Raw genomic sequence first — 16718 nt, 5'->3', positions numbered from 1 at the left:
GAATAAAGAAAATCTATAGAACCCAGAAAACACAAGAATCTATAAATCCACAAGGGTATATGCAAGGACTATAAGTAACATTTTCCTTGCAGGCATTACTGATTGCTCATGGCTAAAAGCCTGGGTTTTAATTATCCAGGTCTCACAGGGAGAATCCCGTGGACAGAGGAGCCTGGTGGGCTACAGTGCCTGGAGTCACAGAAGCTGGACACGACTTGGCGACTAAACCACCACTGACGCCACAGGGGACAAGGACGAAGTCTGGGAGCCAACAGCCCTGGAAGGAGCAAACATAGATCTTCTCTGGAGGACAACACCTTCAAACCAAACCTCAAAAAAGTCAACAAAACAGCTCCAAGAAACATGAATTCATAATAAAAAAAAAACTGTATAAATAAAGATACAAGCCACAGTAAGGAAGAGTCAAACAGAATCAAAAACCTCTACAGAATCAGACCTATAAAGACTGTGGGTATCAAAACTAGACTCTAAACAGACTCACCTTACACTCTGTGAAATATGAAGAAATAAAGGGAGACCTGAAACTATGACAAAAGAGTATCAAATAACAACTAAGATGTGTATAAGGAACCAAACAGAACTTCTAGGGAAAAAACTAGTATTGAAATTATAGCAGATAAGTCACAACTGCATAAAGAATTAGTAAACTGGAAGATCTGAAAAAATTATCCAGAATTCAAAGAATCAAAACCACTGAATCATAAAACAAAGGTCAAGAGCACACCCTTACTTCTTACTTCTAACTGAAATCCCAGAAGGAGTTACAGAATAAGAGAGAAACAATATTCAAAAATATAATGGTTGAAAATGTCCCAGTGCTGATCAAGACAAGATTATCAGATTCACAAAGCACAACATATTCACCACAAAACTAAAAGAACTCTTCATCAGTACACATTACAAACTGAAGATCAAGAAGATACAGACATGAAAGCTTATAACAAAATCACAATTTAAATGAAAAGCAAATTAACAGTATACTAGTACCAGAGTAGCCTTAAGAGAAATTAATTGTCCACTTAGAATTTTATATAGATAATAAACCTGCCTTTTGAAAACAAAGATGAAATCAGCATATTCAGAGAAACACAAACTGATGTCCACACTACCAATGATTCTCACTGAAGGAACTTCCAAAGCAGGTACCTCAAAAAAAGGTAGGGGGAAACAACAGAAAGAGAGGTGAGATGTAAAAATAAAAAGTAAAGACGGATTCTTTGTCGTAAAAATAAAAAGAAAATGATACATATGAACAATTCCAAACAAATATGAACTGCATAAGATAATGTGTTCATGCTCAGTTGCTTAGTCGTGTCTCTTTGTGACCCCATAGATTGTAGCCCATCAGGCCCCTCTGTCCACGGGATTTCCCAGGCAAGAATACTGGAGTGGATTGCCATTTCCTTCTCCAGGGGATCTTTTCAAACCAGGAACTAAACCTGCATCTCCTGCATTGCAGGCAGATTCTTTGCCACTGAGCAACTATATAATAATTCCTAATTTGTGGAGCTAAAAAGAAATAAAGTAGAATTAAAACTGTAGACAACAGCATGCAATTGAAAAACAGGCCGTGGAGTTACAGGTTCTCATCTTGACACAGAGAAAACTTTAGGCTTTAATGTGCTTGTTAAAGGGTGACCATGAACAAAGCTTTTTTTAAAGAATATATAACAATATATAATACAGAGGAATAAAACAGAATTACAAAAAAAATTTTAAAAGTCAAATCTAAAGAAGAGAGGAGAAAATAACAACAACAAAAAGCAGAACACACAAGAAGTGCAAAAAGACTGCCAAAATGCATCCAAAAACATCAGTGATGACAATCAGTGTAAGTGGACAGAAGATATAAAAGCTAAATCTCAAGGCATATGCACTATTTACAAAAGATACATGAAAAACATAAGGACACGGAAAAGTTGAAAGTTATCAGGCCAATACCGACACAAATACCACAAGGTCACAGAGCATAAATTTATCAAACAAAGTATATTGGAAAAACCATAACAAGCAAAGTGGCAAAGAACTTGTGATCCACCAAACATTAGTGTTCTCAGAAAAAAAGAATCCAGCTTCCACATAACCTTTCTGCTGCTGCTGCTGCTAAGTCGCTTCAGTCGTGTCCGACTCTGTGCGACCCCAAAGGGCAGCCCACCAGGCTCCCCCGTCCCTGGGATTCTCCAGGCAAGAACACTGGAGTGGGTTGCCATTTCCTTCTCCAATGCATGAAAGTGAAGAGTGAAAGTGAAGTCGCTCAGTCGTGTCTGACTCAGCAACCCCATGGACTGCAGCCTACCAGCCTCCTCCATCCATGGGATTTTCCAGGCAAAAGTGCTGGAGTGGGGTGCCATTTCCTTCTCCAACATAACCTTTCTAGACTGTACTATACTACAAAGCTACAGTAATCAAAACAGCATGCTATTGGTACAAAAACAGACATGTAGATCACTGGAACAGAACAGAGCACCCAGAAATAAACCCACATCTACAATCAATTCATCTTCAATAAAGGAGGCAAGAATACACCATGAAGAAAAGAAATTATCTTCAACAAATGGTGCTGGGAAAGTTACATACAAGTCAATGAAATCAGAAAACTCCCTCACACCATATACAAAAATAAACTCTAAAAGGTTTAAAGACCTTAATATGACATGATACCATAAAACCGCTGGAACAGAACACAGGTGAAACATTCTCTTACATAAATTGTACCAATATTTTCTTAGATCAGTTTTCTAAGGCATAAGAAATAAAAGCAAAAATAAACAAATGGGGCCGGGGCCTAATCAAACTTAAGAACTTTTGCACAACAAAGGAAACCATAAAAAAAGTACAGCATATGGAATGGGAGAAGATATTTGCAAACAATCTGACAAACAAGGAGTCAATATCCAAAATATACAAACAGGTCATACAACTCATATTGAAAAGACACATCTCCCAACCAATAAATGGACAGAAGACCTAAATATATATTTTTCTAAAGAAGACATACAGATGGCCAAAAGACACATGAAAAGATGCTCAACATAGCTAATGTTCAGAGAAATGCAATTCAAAACCATAAGGAGGTATCACCTTACACCAGTCGGAACGGCCATCATCAAAGAATCTACAAAAAAAAAAAAAAAAAATGCTGGGGAGGGTGTGGAGAACACGGTTGGTGGGAACATAAACTGGCGCAGCCACTATGAAAAACAGTACAGAGGATCCAAATTAAAATTATATGTTCCAGCAATCCCACTCCTGAGCATATATCCAGAAAAGATGAAAACTTTAATGGAAAAGATACATGCACAGCAATGTTCACAGCACCACTATTTACAATAGGAAAGGCATGGAAACAACCCCAGGGCCCATCAACAGATGACCGGCTTAAAAAGAGGTGGTGTGCGTATGCACATGTACACACAGTCGTCTATCACTCGGTCATGAAAAAAGAATGAAATGTTGCCACTAGAAGCAACAGAGATGGACCTAAAGAATGCCACACTCAGTGAAGTCAGACAGAGAAAGACAAATACTATATGATATCACTCACGTGCTAAACAATAATCCAAAATTATATATACAGTACAGAAACAGACTCACAGGCATAGAAAATGAACTTATGGTTAACAAAGGGGTGAAGGGAGTGAGTCGGGATAAATTAGAAATATGGGATTAACAGGCGCAACAGAGATTTACTGTATAGCACAGGGAACTATGGGCTTCTCTGGTGGTTCAGACAGTAAAGAACTCGCCTGCAATGCAGGAGAGGGTTTGATTCCTGGGCTGGGAAGATCCCCTGGAGGAGGGAATGGCAACCCACCCCAGTATTCTTGCCTGGAGACTCCCATGGACGGAGGAGCCTGGCGGGCTACTATCCGTGGGGTTGCAAAGAGTCAGACACAACTGAGTGACTAAGCACACAAACACAGAGGGAACTACATTTAATATCTTGCAATAACTTACAACAGAAAAGATTCTGAAAAGAATATAAAACCGAGTCATTTTGTACATCTGAAACTAACTATACTGTAAATCAAGTATACAACTACAATTTGAAAAAAATGAAAAGAATCCAACCTCCACACATTCGGGAAATTCTGTCCAAAGGAAGCCTACTGGTTAACAAAGCACACTGTTAGGGAGGAACTGCTGGAGCTCACAGGCCGCATCAAACTATTGACCAGAGACATTAATATGCCTTTTGTTACCTGAATATTATTGACTGGAGATGTTTCAATATTTACTGACATAAATTGCCAGCCACAGACATTAGTTTCTACAAAAATCCCCTTGTCAGTAATCTGGTATCAACCTGCTCCCTCTTTGAGCTAAGACTTACCAGGTCAGCACTCCAATAAGCCACCAAAGAGATGAGGAAATGAACACTAAAGCTGGAAAGTCTTGCCTCCCTTAGGTGAAGTATAGGACAGAAAAAGAGACAACAAAGAAAATTTAACCAAAAGAAAGCCAGTGTATCAACAGTATGAGCAACAAAATTAAGGCAAAAAGCACGATTGGAAATAGTCACTACTTTGCTGCACCATTTTCCTTCATAATCTTCACCTGTGTGTACTGAAAAACACATCTTCAAAACTATATAACACAAGTTGTCAGAAGTTCAAGCAGAAATTGCTAATGCTACCATCTGCAATTATCTCTAAAACTGAGACATTAATCAAACAAAAGTAGAAACAGCTGAACACTGCAATTAACAAGCTTGATCTAGTAACTGGAAAACACAAATTTTTCCCAAGAATACATGAATCATTTACAAAAAGCTGTCCATATACTTCATAAGTCTTAACGCAAGCCTCACACTTTCACAGCATCAGACCATACCATTTGAGGATAATGCAATTTACACTATAAATTACCAACAAAGTGACTTTAATAAGTAAAACTTTTATGTGTGTGTTCAGCTGTTCAGTTGTGTCGAACTCTTTGAGACTCTATGGCCTGTAGCCCAGCAGGCTCCTCTGTCCATGGAATTCTTCAGGCAAGAATACTGGAGTGGGTTGCCATTTGCTCCTTCAGGGAACCTTCCCCACCTAGGGATGGAATCCAAGTCTCCCTCATCGGAAGCACATTCTTTACCACTGAGCCACCAAGGAAACCCAAAATCTATACATTTGGAAACAAAGACAACCCTTGAATCAGACAGTATGTAAGACACTAGAAAACACTTAGAACTTATTTAAATCTACTTAGGAACATGTGTGGGCTATGCCCAAGGCAGCAGGTACAGTTAATTATGGACTCCCTGGTGACTCAATGATAAAGAATCCACCTGTCAATGTTAAGATAACATGGGTTAGAGCCCTCGGTCAGGAGAGTCCCTGGAGGGGAAATGGCAACCCACTCCAGGATTCTTGCCTGGAAAACCCCATAGGCAGAAAAGCCTGGTAGGCTACAGCCCGTGGGGTCACGAAAGAGTCAGACATAAGAACTAAGCAATAGAAGATAACTATATGGAAAAGACTCTGATGCTGGGAGGGATTGGGGGCAGGAGGAGAAGGGGATGACAGAGGATGAGATGGCTGGATGGCATCACTGACTCGATGGCCGTGAGTCTGAGTGAACTCCGGGAGTTGGTGATGGACAGGGAGGCCTGGCGTGCTGCGATTCATGGGGTCGCAAAGAGTCGGACATGACTGAGCGACTGAACTGAACTGATACCAAACCCAGGATGTTTTACAGGTGAGTTCTGCCTAACACCAAAAAACAGGTGTCTCCAGTTTTACATAAAACCCTAGAATACAGAAAACATTCCACAACTTATTTCATGAGACTACTGCAATGCTAATATTAAATAATACCAAAATCTCGCAAGGACTACATGAGAAAGAAAAACTAAAGGCCAATCTCACTCATGAACATGAATGCAAAAATCGTTTTAAACAAAACAACAGCAAATCAAACCCAAGAATATAGAATAAAAGATAATGTATCAAAACCAAGTTGTATTTCTTCCAGGAATGCGAATGTTATACAACATTGAAAATATATTCAATCATCTCAATGCAAAAAAATTCATTTGATCAAATTTCATAACCACTCAATTAAAACTTTTATCAAACTAGGAATAAAAGGAAAAGTCCCTAACCTAGTAAGTAGAAAGTCAAGTTGTGAAGGACTTCCAGGAAGGCTCTTTAAAGGGAGCTGAGTCCATGAAGACAGACCCTTTGTGTGTCCACTTCTTTGGATTTGGAATGGGGACTAACTACATGGCTGATTTCCCAACATCTACTCTGGCCTATGAGGTGAGTGGATCAACTGGAATTCTGCTACTCTCCTGACAGGAGGATAAATTGGTACCACACCATTTAGAAACAGCTACATATATGATAAAATTATATAGAAAAAAAGGGTGCTTAACACAAATTTCAAGATAGTGTTTATTTCTAGCTGGGTGAGAGAAGGACTTCAACTGAGGAAGTGGCAACCCCTAACTGGTAAAGTTCCATTTCTTTAGCTAAATGAGAGGTCCAACTGGGTTCATTTCATTTCTCTGGAAACTATACATATCAGTTGGATATACTCTTCTCTGTGCATGAGATATTACACAATAAATTTTAAGTGAATGAAAAAATATCCAAGAAGCTATTTGAAAATATCTTCTTGCTCATCTCCCTATTAAAAAAAAAAAAAAAAAAGCTCTTGGTAGGTAAAAGTGGTTTTTTTCATTGCTATAAAATTGCTATTGAGATCTGGCACTTTAGGGGCTGCTCTTAAAAAAAAAAATTGCTATTAAAGATATTCATGTGTACTCCTCCCTGTATAATGCAATCAACTTGGTTTCCAAACATCTCTGAAGCTCAAAAGATGTGAAGGCTTTGCACAGACTCTACTGACTGGCAACCACTTTCTTATATACCAACTGACATTCACCCTATTTCTGCTAATGAAATCCTTTAAACTTGTCTTAGTAACAGCAACATTAAAGGTTAAGAATTTGTACATAGATACTAAGTTGCTAAATAAACAGAAAGGTGAACTAAGCTTTAATTAAGATATTGGATTTACATCTTAAAGTGCTGTGTGGTATCTCAAACAGGATCTTCTTAGCTTAAGGCAACTGTGGGAGTAAACCCGAGAGGCTAGATAGGTACCCGAACGGTTTTAGGCTAATTTATGGATTTGGTTTCCTAGAAAATAATAATATCCCAATAAAAAAAACTTCTCCAACTTCTGGAGCATCCTTCGCAGGTATTTTTATGAGCACTCACTCTGGAATATCCCTGGCAAGGCAGGTACCAAATCCCGTAGGATAAAGGCCCGAAAATCAACAGCGACAAAACCCAACAATAGATTCAAGAACTACCGGCCCCCCCCCCCCCCCCCCCGCCGCCCCGGCCACCTCCACCCCAGCCAAATCTTCCGGAAACAGGTTGTCTTTCACACGTGATCTCCCCTCCAGAATCCTGAGGTGTAAAAAGCAATAGGGAAAATTACTGGGAATTGAGAAGGGTCCCTGAATCATATAGACAAAACTTAAATCAGCTGGGACCTTGCAATTAAAGTTACCTGACTTCACTTTCACTTTTCACTTTCATGCAGTGGAGAAGGAAACGGCAACCCACTCCAGTGTTCTTGCCAGGAGAATCCCAGGGACGGGGGAGCCTGGTGGGCTGCCGTCTATGGGGTCGCACAGAGTCCAACACGACTGAAGCGACTTAGCAGCAGCAGCAGCAACCTCATTCCTAGGTGTTCTTTGGAAGGAATGATGCTAAAGCTGAAACTCCAGTACTTTGGCCACCTCATGCGACGAGTTGACTCATTGGAAAAGACTCTGATGCTGGGAGGGATTGGGGCAGGAGAAGGGGACGACCGAGGATGAGATGGATGGATGGCATCACTGACTCGATGGACGTGAGTCTGAGTGAACTCCGGGAGTTGGTGATGGACAGGGAGGCCTGGCGAGCTGCGATTCATGGGGTCGCAAAGAGTCGGACACGACTGAGCGACTGAACTGAACCTCATTCTGCGGAGAAGGCAACAGCACCCCACTCCAGTGCTCTTGCCTGGCAAATCCCATGGACAGAGGAGCCTGATGGGCTGCAGTCCATGGGGTCGCTAGCAGTCGGACACGACTGAGCGACTTCAGTTTCACTTTTCACTTTCATGCATTGGAGAAGGAAATGGCAACCCTCTCCAGTGTTCTTGCCTGGAGGATCCCAGGAATGGGGGAGCCTGGTGGGCTACCGTCTACGGGGTCGCACAGAGTCGGACCCGACTGAAGCGACTTAGCAGCAGCAGCAGCCACCTCATTTTGCGGAGAGGGAAATCGTGTCTCGGGAAGAAGCGCACCTGCTAAGGATCTAAGAGTCATTTTAATCCATCTCCTCTCTCAGTCCAGTGACGGTTCCCACACCCACTCCCAAACGCTTCAATTCCCTCCTGACACGGAGGTGAGGTGAGAAAACCCGCACCTCCAGTGTGGCCAGAATGTCGGGACCAGAAAGGGTCGCGGCCCCTCCTCTCACAGGTGGTGAAACTGACGTTGGAAAGTGACGCAGCTAGGGCAGAAAATCAACGACCCTCGGCCACCGAGCTGCAGGAGCTTCCCGAAGGCGATGAAAACCACTGGGGACCCCACTTCCTAGCTCCAGGAGAGAGAGGGTCAAAATGAGACCGGCTCCCTATATTTCAGCATGAACCCCGACTTTCCCTTGCAGGAGAACTGGGGAAACACAGACAGCTAGTGGCGCAGGTCCGAAACCGATTCCCGCCTCTCCCGCATACATGTCCGTGGAGAAATGGCAACCGTGAGGATGCGGCGACACCCGCGAGAAGTGATACCTTATGCTCGCGCCGCAGTCCCCCGTCGTACCGGCACCGGAGCCCGCCACCTTGCTTCCGGGGTTCAGCCGCAGCAAGGACCGAGGTCTCAGAAGGAGGGAGCCTCAGCCCCGCCCCATTCAAGCCCCGCCCCATTCAAGCCCTGCCCCTAAGCGCGCCTCGCAGAGGACCCGGGTAACTTCCGGGACGCCGCGCGTCACTAAGCAGCCGGTCCCCACTTCCGGACGCATCCTTGCCTTCCTCGCTGTCCCAGACTGCTCGAGTGCTGTCGAGATATCGGCACGTTTGATTGGCGGAGCGAGAGTGCTGGTCTCCGCCGATTGGATCCGGGGGAATCCGCCCCGTAGACGTCAGCTGGGAGCACAGTCTCAGTGGTCGGCTTGTTTCCCGCCGGCTGCCTGTCTTGAGTTGCAATCATGGTGGACGTGATGGAGTTGCCCAAGGCGCGAATCAACGCCAGCATGCTAGCTCAGTTCATCGACCAGCCGGTCTGCTTCGTAGGGAGGCTGGAGAAGGTGCGCACGCTCACCGCCCTGGGCTTTTTGGGTGGAGGGGCCCCGTGGCCGTCGGGCTGGCGGAGGGTGGAAGAGAGAAAGCATCACTGCGCCCCGAATTGCTTTATTTTCTCGAAACGGAACTTTTTGCACACTTTTTGACCACTGCAGCCCAATTTTTGGCTCTTAGCGGGCGGAATCGCGAAGTTTTCGAACGCGCTCCGTTCTAGTGTCCCGCCCTCGTTTTTTACTTGAAATTATAAACAAAATTCCATCTGTTTTCTGTTAGCCGGCCTTGACAGCTAGTCCAATTTTCTTGTTTCCTTCTTTTCTGCTGTTTCCTCTTTTCTCAAACCTCGTTTTATCGTTGAAGTCGCTTTTCTGTGAAACACTGCTTGATTGCATTTTACTGATTCAGTGCCAGTTTATCTTACCCAAGTGTTAAGAGCGCAGCCCCTCATCCTACTGGTGAGAAACAGGCCCAAAGGCTCAGGATCAGGGAACCGAGAAAACTTTTATATGAAAGTTTTTTACTAGTTTATTTCAGTCACATTATCTTCTTGTAATAGGTGTATTTGGACTTCACAGTTATGGAAATTGGGTAGGAGTGACATCTGGTTAAAAAGTGCTTAAGGCTACAGCAAGTAGCAAAGCTGGCATTCAAACCAGATCTGACTGTACTCTTTGCAGCTGTCTCGCGGGAGTAGAACCCAGATGTTCTAATAACCAGTTTCTCTTTACTTCCTCATGTCTAATTTTTTAAAACATACCCTCTGTGGGATATACATTGTTTAAATCATGGATGCCAGTAGATCTCACTTTTAGATAATATGAACCCTCCTTAATTTGTTCTTATTTCTAATTTGTTCTTAGATCTTAATTTGTTCTTAGATTTAAATCTGGGTTGCCAGATTTAGCAAATAAAAATAACGGGACACATTTGCACTAAAAAGGTAATTGTTGTTTATCTAAAGTTCGAATTTAGGCATCGTTTGATCAGGTATAGTAACACCAGACAATGTGAACTAGTTAAACTGCTCAAAAGAATTGCTTTGTGTGCACTAACTGTGGGTCAATCTGTTCATCTGTTGTCAAACTTCTAGTCTTTTAAAGAGGTTTATATGGACTTTTTAAAAAAATTATGTGTTTCTTTTTCAGATTCATCCCACTGGGAAAATGTTTATTCTTTCAGATGGTGAAGGAAAAAATGTAACTATTGAGTTGATGGAGCCTGTATGTTTAAGTATTAATTCTGTTTCTATTATAATTAATTCTTCCATCTTATTTGGTTTATTGCTGATGTTTCTTATTCTTGGAGTGGACATATAAAGGACCAGCTCATCAAACTTCTCTCAAATAAAATTTGTGTCCTGCTTTTACATTTCCCTTCACTTTTCTAACCAATGATTTTGGGGGCTCTGTCATTTTTAAATAAACGCTGACAACTCTCATTCCTTATGAAAGACCAGAAAATCACTTAAGAAAAAAATTATTTTTAAATCACTTTTCCCTTCCTCAGTCGTTCACATTTTTTTTAATTCAATTCTCTATTTTTGTTTACATTTATTTTCAGTTGTCACTTGCTTTTATAGTTTATGTTTGTGGTACACTTTCTTCATCCTTTATGAAGACAGATGTGTGTGCTGTTTGGTTAATGCATACAGAACTCACTGTACAAATATACATAATAGAAAGTTCCTTTCAATTAGTCCTTTTAAACAAATTACATCTTGTGGAAATACTGGACAGTCTCAGTATCTTTAAGTGATTTTTGTCTTCAACTTAAACATTTAACTGTAGCTTTAGACCTGAAGCCACTACTAAAGGTGACTGGACTGGTGACATGCTGACAGTAATAAGTACTCGCACATTTTTAACAAGTTACAATTCCATTTTTGCATTGATATGATAAATCTTAAAATTATTTTGCTACATGAAATGAAAGATTAGTAAAATCTAGAACAATTTTCCAAGTTACTTTATCAGCTGAAAATGTGATAACACCGAGTTGGCATTTTGTTCTTTGTGTTAGCTTGATGAAGAAATATCTGGAATCGTGGAAGTAGTTGGAAGAGTAACGGCCAAGGCAACCATTATGTGTGCATCTTATGTCCCGTTTAAAGAAGATAATCATCCTTTTGGTAAATAAAACATTCTGTAATTCATGTAATTAGGAGGGAAACAACTTTATTTTTAACTTGCTATGTCTTGGTCTTGAGTTTCAGTCCTGCTACAGTTTGAATTTCTGTATTCCTTTCTGATCCCAAAGGAAAATGCTAGGACATTTTAGCCTACTTCTAAATAATACTTCTGTATGTAAGAAACACAATGAAGATGAATATTTGTGGAAAGAGAATTTTTTAAAACAAAGTAAACAAAACAAAAATACTGTTAATAGTTTATTTGATTTTAATATAGAAAGGCATCAAATAATGCACAACACCTAAATCACGACCAGGCAAGAATGGTGCCTGTACAATGGAAGTTATCCTCCATGAATTTTGGAAATCATGGCAGTTCTACTGCATGACTTTTATTTTTTGGAACTGTACTTAAATCAATATGACCCATATCACAGTTTTACCAAATGGATTGTTAAAATAAGTTCTCTTCTCAAAGGGGAGAGAAAAGAGAAACAGGTAGAACTCCTTAAGTAATAATTGATGTTACAACTTTCCACTGTAGATTAAATGTTTGCTAACCTATTTCTTTCAGATCTTGGACTTTACAATGAGGCTGTGAAGATTACCCATGAGTTCCCTCAGTTTTTTCCTTTGGGAGTTGTGCAGTATGGTTGAACTATTTTGATTATTGCCTGTGAGCTACACTGAAGACTATTAAAGGAGGCCCCTGATATTTGAAGGAGCAATTCCTGTGATTTTTAATATTTAATTTGTTCTCTTAATTTCATTTACCTAACTTTATTAGATATTCCAGTGTGCCATTTTTGACAGAACTGGCTTATTGACAGTTCTCACCTAAGTTCTCATAAAGAATAATTTCTCTGGCATATGGTCAGATTAAATGCACGAAAAAAAAAATTTGGTTGAACTCAGTTTTCTGCTTTATTAATAAAAGCTTATGTGCTGTTGGTCATATCATTCTTCTTTCAGTCACCTGTTCAAGCACAAGCTTGGAATTTAATAGCTGTCAGGTTAGGACTTAAGATTTCCCAGTGGAACCCTGGGCCAACCGTGTTAAGAATGTACTGCCACCTCAGGAACTACACCATGTTCATCATTTCCTGGACACTGAAAAAACGATGATATTAAAAGCAAACAGAATCCAACATCTGTAATTTTTGAATACTTGTATTAGGGCATTCTGCAGAATCAGAACCAATAGGATATATGTGGATATGTATATGTAAATGAATTGTTACACAAGTTGGTTTACATGGTTATGGAGGTGGAGAAGTCACCCGATCTGCAATCTAGAGAACCAAGATCTGCAAAACTGGAGAACCAAGAAACTCGGTGGTGTACAGTGCGAGTCTAAAAGCCTGAGAATAAGGGAAGTTGATGGTGTCACATGCAGCCCACGTTCGAAGACCTGAGAACAGGGAAGACACTGCTGTAAGTCCAAGAGTCTAAAGGCCCAAAAACCAGGAGCTCCAGTGTGAGAGGGCAGTTGAAAATAAACATTCCGGCTTAAGGAGAGAGCAAATGTGCCCTACCTCTGCCTTTTTGTTGTATTTTAACTCTAAATGGACTGAATGATGCCCACCTACTTTGGCAAGGGCCATCTTTACTCAATCTACTGATTTAGATGCTAATCTGTTCCAGAAGCACCCTCACAGATATACACAGAAATAATGTTTTACCAGCTATCTGGGTATCCTTTAGCCCAGTCATAACTGACACATAAAAAGTAACCATCATAGCATCTCTTTCTCAGGATTTTATTAATAACAACAGTCCAAATTTGAAATTTCTCTATTCTTGCACTTCATACCACCAACCTGGGTGACATGTTGCAAGTGTACAACAGTAACAGTAATTGGTGACCTGTACAGCCACAAGTTTTATGGCTTGACCCATTTTCTTCAGTGAGGAAATAAATTCTAAATCCATTCAGATTGCAGATCATGCCAAGAATATTTAAATTGATAACATCTTCAATTTCATCCCCAAATATTCTACAAATTACTTAAGCAACGGAGCTACTCATGGTAAAGCATTTTATTACAGTAAGGAAAGACAATTTTGGTCTTCCCAGGTGGCGCCAGTGGTAAAGAATCTGCCTGCCAGTGCAGGAGAGGCAGGTTCGATCCCTGGGTCAGGAAGATCCTTTGAGATCCCTTGGAGCAGGAAATAGCAATGCACTCCAGTATTCTTCCCAGGAAAATCCCATGGACGGAGCCTGGCAGGCTACAGTCCGTGGGGTTGCAAAGAATCGGACACAACTGAGCACACACATATACATAAAGACAACTGTAACTGAAATTCAGGTGTAGGAGGGACATCAGCCAAACCCAGTAACACAGTGTTGTCTTCAATGCCAGAGAAGGGGTCAGCCTGCAATTGTGTTATCCTTGGGAAACACTAAATGTTAAAGGTGTCCTGTTTGAAACCCCTGAACAACTATGTTTAGTAAACTGGACTAAATGACTTAGGGTACTTCTGACAAGTGAGCCCTTTATACTAATGATTTATGGTGCCATTTCTGTAACCCCAGTGTTACCTATGAACTTTGGCTTGAAAGAGTGTAGTTTGAACAGATGCAGCTCCCCTGCCTTGTGTTGCCTGACATTTAGTAATAATTTTTTAAATATGATTCCATTCCCCTATTTCAAATGTACAGTTCAGTGACTTAGTACACTGAAAGAGTTGTACATCCATGCCTACAGTCAATTTTAGAACATTTTCATCATGACTTACCTGTCATGGCCCAATCCCTACACCACCACCTTGCCCTTAAGAAGGAACTAGTCGACTTTTCTGTCTCTGTAGATTTACCTGTCTGGGATATTTCATATAAATGGAATCATATATGGCCTTTTGTCACTGAATTATTTACCATAATGTTTTCAAGGTTCATCTGTGCTATCAGTGCTTCATCCCTTTTTATGGCCCAAAAATACTCTACTGTATGGATATACCACATTTTTTCATCCATTCATCAGCTGCTCTACATTTGGATGTTTTATAATGAACTATGAATATTCATGTATGAACATTAATAACCTCGTTCATGAACTATGAACATTAATTTCTGTGTCAGTTCAGTTCAGTCGCTCAGTCATGTCCGACTCTTTGCGACCCCATGAGTCGCAGCACGCCAGGCCTCCCTGTCCATCACCATCTCCTGGAGTTCACTCAGACTCACGTCCATCGAGTCCGTGATGCCATCCAGCCATCTCATCCTCTGTCGTCCCCTTCTCCTCCTGCCCCCAGTCCCTCCCAGCATCAGAGTCTTTTCCAGTGAGTCAATGCTTCATACAAGATGGCCAAAGTACTGGAGTTTCAGTTTTAGCATCATTCCTTCCAAAGAACACCCAGGGCTGATCTCCTTTAGAATGGACTGGTTGGATCTCCTTGCAGTCCAAGGGACTCTCAAGAGTCTTCTCCAACACCACAGTTCAAAAGCATCAATTCTTCGGCGCTCAGCTTTCTTCACAGTCCAACTCTCACATCCATACATGACCACTGGAAAAACCATAGCCTTGACTAGATGGACCTTAGTCAGCAAAGTAATGTCTCTGCTTTTGAATATGCTATCTAGGTTGGTCATAACTTTCCTTCCAAGGAGTAAGCCCCTTTTAATTTCATGGCTGTAGTCACCATCTGCAGTGATTTTGGAGCCCAGAAAAATAAAAGTCTGACACTGTTTCCACTGTTTCCCCATCTATTTGCCATGAAGTGATGGGGCTGGATGCCATGATCTGAATTTTCTGAATGTTGAGCTTTAAGCCAAAATTTTCACTCTCTTTCACTTTCATCAAGAGGCTTTTTAGTTCTTCACTTTCTGCCATAAGGGTGGTGTCATCTGCATATCTGAGGTTATTGATATTTCTCCCGACAATCTTGATTCCAGCTTGTGCTTCTTCCAGCCCAGCGTTTCTCATGATGTACTCTGCATATAAGTGTTTTTATTTCTCTTTATATACTTAGGAGAGGAATTGCTGTATCAAAAGGTAAGTATGTTTAACTTTCTGAGGAACTAACTGCCAGACTATTCCAAAGTGGCTATAGCATTTTACATTCCCAGCAGCAGTGTTTGAGGATTCCAATTTCTCCACATCCTCAACACTTAATATCTAACTTTTTGTTCAGAGTTATCCTAATGGGTGTGAAGTGATCTTGACTTGTCTTCTTTCAAAGGCACCATAAGCCACTCTTTTGGCCAGAAAAGCTTGAACGCCTCTCCTCCTCTTCACCGTCACTGCCACTATAAGTTCAGATAGCTGTCATTTCCCACTTTGAGCTACTCCAGCAGCCCTGAATATATGACTGGCCTTACTGCTTCCAGCCTCCTCCTATCACCCAGCCAATAGAGTTGCATTAGACATCGATTATAATCAACGTACTACAAAGTTTAACAACCAGAGAAGTGTGAAAATGGGAAAGCGTCCTGGGAAGCTTAACAGAGGAGAAACCTGGCCAATACGACCTTAATGAAGTGAACAAGGTTAACATCACCAGTGAGACATGTGGATAATCATGTGCCCACGAATCATGGGAAAACAAAAGCACTTCACCTTTGTGCTATTTTTTCAAAAACAGGTTATGCCAGTCTGACCATGAGTGACTATCAAACATACTCAAATTGAAGGACATTCTACAGACTGATCGGTTCCCCTCAAAACTGTCAAAGTAAGGAGGAAGGAATATCACAGAGCACGAAGGAGACATGACAACCAAGTGCGATGTGGGATCACAGACTGACTCCTGGAACACGAGAAGGATGTTGACGGGCAAACAGCTGAAATCTGAATAAAACCTGGAGCTAAACTGATGGGCCAGTATTGGTTTCTTAGTTTTGACGAATGTACCAGGAAACTATAAGGTAACATAAAAGGAGACACCCAGGATGAGGGGAGGAATTCTTTCTTTGTAACTTGTCTATAAATTTAAAATTACTCCAAAATAAAAAATGCACTTAATACAAAATCAACAACCTCCAGAGGCTCCCCAGTGACTAGTCAAGTCCACAGCTCTAATTAGTAGTCCAGACCTTCCCACATCTCACCTCAGACTCAAATCCTACTCTCCCCTGAAGCAAACCCCCAGCACTGCTCTGCTATTGACAGAACACACTAGACCCTTTAAGATCCAGATGTTGTTGAGTTTGCTCTTGGCTCTGATTGGAATGTCTGTTCCTATGCCCAAAGGAAAACATTCTCTAAGCTTTCCCAAACATGAGCAAGCAGAGTTAGTTACATTATGTTATATTCCTCTCATCACACTT

The 16718-nt window shown here is 41.2% G+C and overlaps 2 protein-coding genes across 2 annotated transcripts in view; one reads left to right on the top strand and one right to left on the bottom strand.

The window, feature by feature from the left end:
- UMAD1 (UBAP1-MVB12-associated (UMA) domain containing 1) overlaps positions 1-8945 on the bottom strand; it is a 256471-nt gene extending 247526 nt beyond the window's left edge. The window contains exon 1 of the mRNA XM_040260508.1: positions 8815-8945. The gene's annotated coding sequence lies outside the window, so the exon portion shown is untranslated. The remainder of the gene's footprint in view (positions 1-8814) is intronic.
- A 125-nt stretch (positions 8946-9070) lies between these two features.
- On the top strand, positions 9071-12404 carry RPA3 (replication protein A3). The gene is made up of 4 exons (XM_040260507.1): positions 9071-9329; positions 10467-10541; positions 11341-11449; positions 12024-12404. Exons 1-4 carry the CDS (start codon positions 9231-9233, stop codon positions 12104-12106), a joined length of 366 nt encoding a protein of 121 aa, XP_040116441.1. The 5' UTR covers positions 9071-9230; the 3' UTR covers positions 12107-12404.
- The last annotated feature ends 4314 nt before the right edge of the window (positions 12405-16718 follow it).

Source organism: Oryx dammah, unplaced genomic scaffold (assembly GCF_014754425.2).
Source record: "Oryx dammah isolate SB20612 unplaced genomic scaffold, SCBI_Odam_1.1 HiC_scaffold_18, whole genome shotgun sequence".
In the NCBI taxonomy this organism is placed as follows: Eukaryota; Metazoa; Chordata; class Mammalia; order Artiodactyla; family Bovidae; genus Oryx; species Oryx dammah.
This window is presented reverse-complemented; position numbering and strand designations above follow the sequence as displayed.

Coding starts and splice junctions, on each gene's coding strand:
- RPA3 (XM_040260507.1), top strand. CDS start 9,231: ATGGTGGACGTGATGGAGTTGCCCAAGGCGCGAATCAACGCCAGCATG. Junction 9,330..10,466: donor TCGTAGGGAGGCTGGAGAAG/GTGCGCACGCTC, acceptor TTTCTTTTTCAG/ATTCATCCCACTGGGAAAAT. Junction 10,542..11,340: donor CTATTGAGTTGATGGAGCCT/GTATGTTTAAGT, acceptor TCTTTGTGTTAG/CTTGATGAAGAAATATCTGG.